The sequence below is a fragment of the Halyomorpha halys genome, unplaced genomic scaffold (assembly GCF_000696795.3).
Source record: "Halyomorpha halys isolate HHAL.00 unplaced genomic scaffold, Hhal_1.1 Scaffold790.1, whole genome shotgun sequence".
In the NCBI taxonomy this organism is placed as follows: Eukaryota; Metazoa; Arthropoda; class Insecta; order Hemiptera; family Pentatomidae; genus Halyomorpha; species Halyomorpha halys.
Window position 1 is genome coordinate 169,255 of NW_027108682.1, and position 7,456 is coordinate 176,710.

At 29.6% G+C, this 7,456-nt stretch overlaps 1 protein-coding gene across 3 annotated transcripts in view; it reads left to right on the forward strand.

Annotated features, from left to right (window-relative positions):
* The window catches only part of Pu (GTP cyclohydrolase punch), a 69,670-nt gene extending 67,394 nt beyond the window's left edge, over window positions 1-2,276 (forward strand). For all 3 annotated transcript variants that reach the window (XM_014429356.3, XM_014429357.2, XM_014429355.2), the window contains one exon: window positions 1,444-2,276. In XM_014429356.3, coding sequence (XP_014284842.1) covers window positions 1,444-1,573 — 130 coding nt within the window. In that variant the 3' untranslated portion in view covers window positions 1,574-2,276. The remainder of the gene's footprint in view (window positions 1-1,443) is intronic.
* Window positions 2,277-7,456: the final 5,180 nt, after the last annotated feature.

Here is a 7,456-nt window from a genome sequence, read left to right on the forward strand (position 1 = left end):
CGATTCTAGGTTTAACACTCACTGCACTGCTACACGGACCACACCTTTTCAAAAAAAAAAAAAAACCTAGGAAAATTGAGGACTTATGAAGACCTCAATTATCATACATCACCAAAACAGGAAGTGGCTACTTATTTTTTTCATTCCTGATTAACAAAAGTAAATTTTCCTGAGATAATAAAAGGTGAAATCAAATATCCCAACCAGTAGTGAAATATATCACTAAAATTTAAACTATTTAAAAAAAATACATCACTAAATAATTTTATAAGTTATTACGAATGCTATTAATTCCTATTCCCTTAATATCTGGAAATTATACTGTTTTGAAGTGAAAAATTATAAATATATAGGTCTTTTCATAAATAATTAAAACAATTAGAGCTATTATTAGTATGGTAATGTTGAATGAACTGAAAATAAATTATTTCTATCAGAAAATTCTGTAGCCATGTTGTCCAAGACAGAGATCTCAAAACGAATCCCACGGGTTCCACTTTTCTATCGTCCGCCAATTTAATTATTTCAATTAAAAAATATAAACAAGTTATACAAAATAATAATAAACGACCAATTACGAAATACAATAACTGATTTAATTATGGAACTGAATATTTTAGTGTAATTAAGGATATGAGTATGGTGAACTGACTGACGCGATACTTTAGCCTTCACGACGTTTTAAAGAATCCAGTTTGGTTCTCAAGTCAAAAATTATCAAAGCTTCTGTTCTAAGCAATAAACATACATAATCGATATTATTTATAAAATGAGAATGTAAAATTTATTATAAATGGTTAATCTCGAAAAAAGAACCATCAGAAGATAACAAAATTTGAAATCTCAAGATTCCAACTGCGGCCAAGGTTAATGGAACTTACAAGCAGCATCCCTGAAAAGTTAGAATTTTTAACTAGGACTACTGATATATCACACAAGACTAGGCTAATACTTTCGGATACCACTTATCTAAGCAATGTGCAAACATTACTAATTTTTTTACTAATTAATACCTGCTATTAGCAAATCTTTTCAAGGTAAGATGTCGATGGACCTAAATATGGGTAAAGAGGCGAGTGAGGAAGAGAAATCGCATTTTTTAAATTCGTACTGTACCTTGAATTTATAAACTGATATTATGAATCAGGAGTTATGTGAATGGCTAAGTTTGTAACAATAATGATTCCAATGACGGCCAAAATTAATGGAACTTACAGACTGTATCTGAAAATTTAAAATTTTCAACTAGACCCCTTATTAATTAGGACTACAGACATTTAACCCAACACTCACATTTTCGTTATAACAGACTTTTTCAGTAACTGGTAATTATAAAGCTGATTTAAATAAACATAATTAAAATTTGAAGATTTTCTAACCCAGATATTCAAATATCCTAAAACGATTCGCACATTTTTAAAATTTGACATATTTTTCTTTCAGGCATATGTGCATGGTGATGAGAGGAGTTCAAAAAATCAACAGCAAGACGATGACATCAACTATGCTCGGCGTCTTCAGAGACGATCCCAAGACCAGAGAGGAATTCCTCAACCTTGTCCAGAGCAAATAATTTTCAACAATCCACTCAACCTTTGTTGATTTATATAAACCCTGCTTTAATGGTAGATTATCTGACAGCTGAATATCCTATGACATGACAATATTTTAAACACCATTCTTCATAAAAGACAATAAGTTTTTATAAATGATCAAGCAGGTGTCTCTTTACAATCGTAACAATTGTGGACCAAAGCACTTTGTCTCTTTTTAGATTTTTTTGAGAACATCTTTACTTGAAACAATTTTTTTATTAAATGCTTATTTTTTATAACTGTGAAAAAACATTTTTTAATAATTCTAATAAAAAAGAACACCTTTTTTACATACAGTGATGATCTGATGTAAATTTCTTAAGTGTTTCTTTTGTGTTAAGAGCTTTTAGGTTTAATTTGTTATAAAAATGTAGACATATTTATATAAGCGTATACCCCATTTATAAACTATAAGAAATCTTATTAAAGCTACTAGATATATATATATTTTCCTTGAATGTTACAATATGGACCAACCCTTATTATAAAGTTATATATAAATGTTATCGTTACAGTATAAGTTATTATAGTTGTAAACAATAATATGATATGATAAAATTGCATAAATATTATATTTAAATAATTTATAAACATTATTTAATATTTATAATGTTATAATTTATAAGATAAATTCTATAATGTTCTAAGTTTTATCAAATATATTTTACTTGAGAACTAATATTATTTCTGTTCATTTGAGTCCCAGAAGTTATTTTCAATTCCTAACTACGAATTGCTAAAAAAAGAATCTTCTTTAAGCAATAATATATATTTTAACAATAGAAACAATTTCATTCTTTTAAACAATTACGAAACTTATTATTGAAATAATGTATTTTATACTGATGTAGTAGATAATAGATTAATTTATAATTTTAATAAAAATAATAAGAATCACATTTTTTAAGTTACCACTTTCGCACATGGGAAGTAAAAATACTGCTCACCTTAAAGTAGTCCTTTCTAATTAAAAAAAAACTAAGTAAAGATGATTTTTAAAATCATAGGAAACTAAGGAAAGTATAAAACCAGAAAATATCTTTTACATGTATTTTGAAATTTACATTCATCCTTACAACATAATTTTATTATTATATGTTGTATAAGGATTATTTTTCTAAAAATGCTAACTCCAAATCCAGTATAGATCAAATTCATTCCTTCAGAGCTTCTTAATAAATATCCATTTATTTTCGATAATTTTTATTTTGTTATAGTTCATGAATGAGATATCATAATCAGACACAATAAAAAAATAAATAAATAACTAAAAACTCAGTTATTTTAATTTTTTTTCTTTAAAGGAGTTCTTCAAGATCGACATCAATCAATATTCAGGTTTAAAGTTGTTCAAAATACAAATAAATCGTACAGAAATAAGAACAAATATCTCATACATTTGCTTTATGATTTCGGTATCAAATGTGACATAATGGGAATTGAAATTGATAGACTTATTTATTGATAGATATTACAATCTGCCACACAGTTGTGGGCAATAGGTAATAGTGATGAATGATCTGATACATACTAAAATAAAAAATAAATTAAAAAAAAAAAACTATCTTAAAATATATACAAACAAAAGAATAGACAAGATGAACATAATTAATCTGTATGAAAAATAAATAAGTAAAATAACATAATGATAAAATAATATATACAATATTTACCCCCACGTAGAGCAGAGCTCAAAAGATCCCAGCGCATCCCTCTCGCCGCATCACTGGTAATGAGCCAGTGGAGGCTGAGCAAGTTAATAATGGGAATTAGTACTCAATCTAAAACATAAGTGACTTTTTCAGTATAAAATCAGAATAGGTTCACCAAAAAAAAAATAAATATTAATCTGTATGAAAAATAAATAAGTAAAATAACATAATGATAAAATAATATATACAATATTTACACAATCGACCTGAGGATCCCTGAGCCCACTCTATCCCCCACGTGTGAGGGGTAGAGCAGAGCTCAAAAGATCCCAGCGCATCCCTCTCGCCGCATCACTGGTAATGAGGCAGTGGAAGCTGAGCAAGTTAATAATGGGAATTAGTACTCAATCTAAAACATAAGTGATTTTTTCAGTACAAAATCAGAATAGGTTCACCAAAAAAACATAATGAGAGACGTATTATATACTACACCCCTATACTGGAAAGGTTTAAATTTGTAATATATAAATATATTGAGAACGTACTTTTCATAACATAACATAAATTCTATTATATATAAAATTTATATAAAACATTTCCATGTTAATTGAAACCTTTCCCAAATAAAATGTAATCTTTTCCATATCAATTCTAATTTTTTTCCATTTCCATCCATTGCCCTGTGTTCATTGCAAATAGCTCTCTTGCAGCCATGCCAACTTTGTCTTCCTGCCCTTTCACAAAAAGATCACCTTACTTGTTTCTCCAAGATCGTATATTTATTTGTTTGCGCCTCGATCCCGACGTTAATTACTGAATTGAAAATACTACATAACAAAATTAGCTTTATAGTAGCTTACCTGAATGATTTGGAACTTCAAAATAACACAGGAATCCTTCAGGCAAGATAACCTGACCAATTTGGCTCACTAGAATTGAATATTCTCTTTACACTCACACAAACGACACACTGTGGTGTGAGATACCCTGACCACAAACACTGATGACACTCTGGGGTGTGAGATAGCCTGAACACTTACACTAACGACACTCTGGGGTGTGAAATACCCCAAGACTACTTCAAATCACAATAAATAGCAAAACAAGACTGACACATGGCAGCAGATAATCAGAATTAATTATGTTATGAATGACAGTTATTTACATGGCGGGGTTTAGCAAAAGAGCTACACATGTAGGAATTATTCAATATTTAAAAAGTGCTGGGGTATGTGACACCCCAGTGTGTCGTTCTAGGGTTTATAATCCATGATGATCTTTTATCACCTATCAGGTCAGGTATCTTCAAGAGACCAGAGCACCATGGTGATTGTAGTTGTGAAATGTCCTTTATAATAGGAGCATACAGAATGGACATTTCACAATTAATAGATAAATATTACAGGTAATCTTAAAATATCAAAGGTAGCAAAAGGTAATACTCAACACGATTTATTCTTTTTTCCCATAAAACAGCACTCACTAATTTGTATTTTTTTCTGTTTTAGAGGGATCAGAAAAAAAAAAACAATCACCATATTAAGAAGAAATAGATCACCAAAACCAAAATTAAATAACACACTAACAATAATATAACCTTTTGGCATTCAACCCCAATAGCTTTTACATATCAATAGCTTTTAATATAATTTTATTCATTTCAACACTCTACTTAATTAAATTACAGAACTAGTTTAGGAAAGATCAATTTTCTGCATACTCTGCTTTCACCCCAGACTGCAGTGATTGTGCAAGCATTTAAAAATAAATAAACAATTATAATTTTATTTTTCATTAATTTGATATATAATTGAAATTAGCACTTAATATAGATTACCTAACAAATAAAATAAATGTCGGATAGAATATGCTGAAATTATTTGAAAAGTCATTATTAAATATGACACAATTATTTTTTATTAATTAAAGAAATAAAAAGTCAAGTCTAGAAAAAGAAAAACTTTCATTTGAAACGGAAAATGTTTCAATTGAAATGTAAAAATTTATAATTGATATGGAAAAGAATCACATTTTATTAGGGAAAGGTTTTAATTAACATGGTAATGCTTTATATAAATTTTAGGTATAATAGAATTTATGTTAGTAAAAATGTTATGAATAGTACGTTCACACATATTTATATTACAAATTTAAACCTTTTCGGTATAGGGGTGTAGTATATAATACGTCCCTTATTAAGGTTTTCGGTGAACCTATTCTAATTTTGTGTTGAAAAAAATCACTTATGTTTAAATTGAGTACTAATTTCCATTATGTTACATTTGTTCAAACTAGAACATTACTTTTTATACCCAAAATCAATTTATGAATGTAAAAAAATTGGAGTTTATGTTAATAAAAAAAATCATATTGAAATTACATATCAATCAAAATTTACATTATTAATATGGGACGAAATGTCAGTTTTTTTGAGTAACAAGATAGAACTAAAATTTACTTAGAACTAAAATAGTTGTTGATAATTGTATAACAAGAAAATGTGAGTTCTATTCAATCATAACGGGCTAATAAACTTTTACCCGCAAGAAAGTCAACAATTTTATTTTAGATAATATTTTTTCGAAACTATACTACCTTCCAATAACATTGGCTAATTTTTTTGACTGAATTAAGGTCAAAATAACCGAAATAAACAAATATTTTATATTTCAGCTGAAAATAAATATTCACTCGAAAATTACCTCCCTCTAAGTTCAGCTGTACAGGGCAAGTGCTTCCGTTAATCCCGTCTCCCTCTTAGTTCCGGCACTGCAACCACCGATAGCTCTCATTCCTCTTAAGCAAGGACGCTACCAGAAGAGAAGCTTTATGGTGCGAATAATAGCGATCAAAATTTTTGGTGGATACATTTTTATGGGATTGTGGTTATTCGGAGAGAACTATATTTTTGTGCTTCCCTACATGAATAAAAAAAACACTCTTAATGTATAAGTGAGGAGGACAATAGAATTTCTTTGGAGAAGGAGATATGTGTCATCGTTCTTGGAGGTGGGGGGATGCAAACACTTGCTCTCAAGAAACTGAAATACTAACAACGAAATTTGAAAGAAAACTTCTCTTCATAAGTGGAGTAATGTTGTATCTAATCTTGAAAATATAGAGCAAAAGTTACTCAAAGAAACTTGTCAGCCATTATACCGTCGCCACCATGTTTAAGTAAAGGTGAATTTAGTTACTTTTAAGAAGGCAAAAAAAAAAATATTTTCTTTTAATAATTATCCCTAGGCCTTTTTATTTTATTGAGCCTTAAATTTGTATTAGTGTGAGAAAGCAAAAAGTTTATTTTGCAGAAATGATTTTGATAAACTACTATTACTAATCCATTCAGCAAATGCGATTTTTCGTGTTAGTTACTTATTCATTTTTCATAGTAAGGCATAACTGAACGGAGTTTACCTTTTACGCGTTTATACTCCAGTGATTCCCAAACGAATGCCAGGGCCCCGTGGCGATAATATTTAATTTTACATTTTAGAATTTTTTTTTTGCGTTTTTTAAATCATTTATTTATTGCTATTTACACCTGTAGGTTATAATACGTTCAGTAAATTTGATCTCAGTTAAAATGGAGGAAAACAGGAGTGTAGAGCATACCCATTGGTAGCACTCTAATAACGTTTTACATTAGAAGATCTCATGGTCATCTTCTTTTCAGGCGCCTCGGAGGATTGTCAGGAATGGAAGAGGAAACTAGGTTAGAAACTAGTGGGTTTAGGTGGTCAGGGAGTTTATAATGGAAGGAATAATATCTGATTCGGGCTAGATCGGTTACATATGGAACATAACAGGTTTATGTATGATTTTATTTATGACAATGTAAGGAGCATTGAAGATTTTACAAAGGATTATTGATTGTAAGGATTGGATATGAGAGGAATTCGAAGGTTTAGTAGAGCCCCAAAGCTCAACTCCGTAAGTCCAGATTGGCCTTATTAAAGTCATGTAGATCAGTATTTTGTAATGAATTGGAAGTTCAGACCGTTTGTTCAATAAGTGCTGTAATAATCGAAATCGACGTGCAGTTTCCTGTCTTTTCAGTCTTGTGTGAGGATTCCAGGTTAATCGTTTGTCCAAATGTAGTCTAAGGTAGTGGATCTGTTCGACAGGGGTAAGAGTAACATCATTAAATGAAACTGTAGGGCAGTCAGTAGGTTTACGACGAAGGGTAAAGGTGATTTGATGGGATTT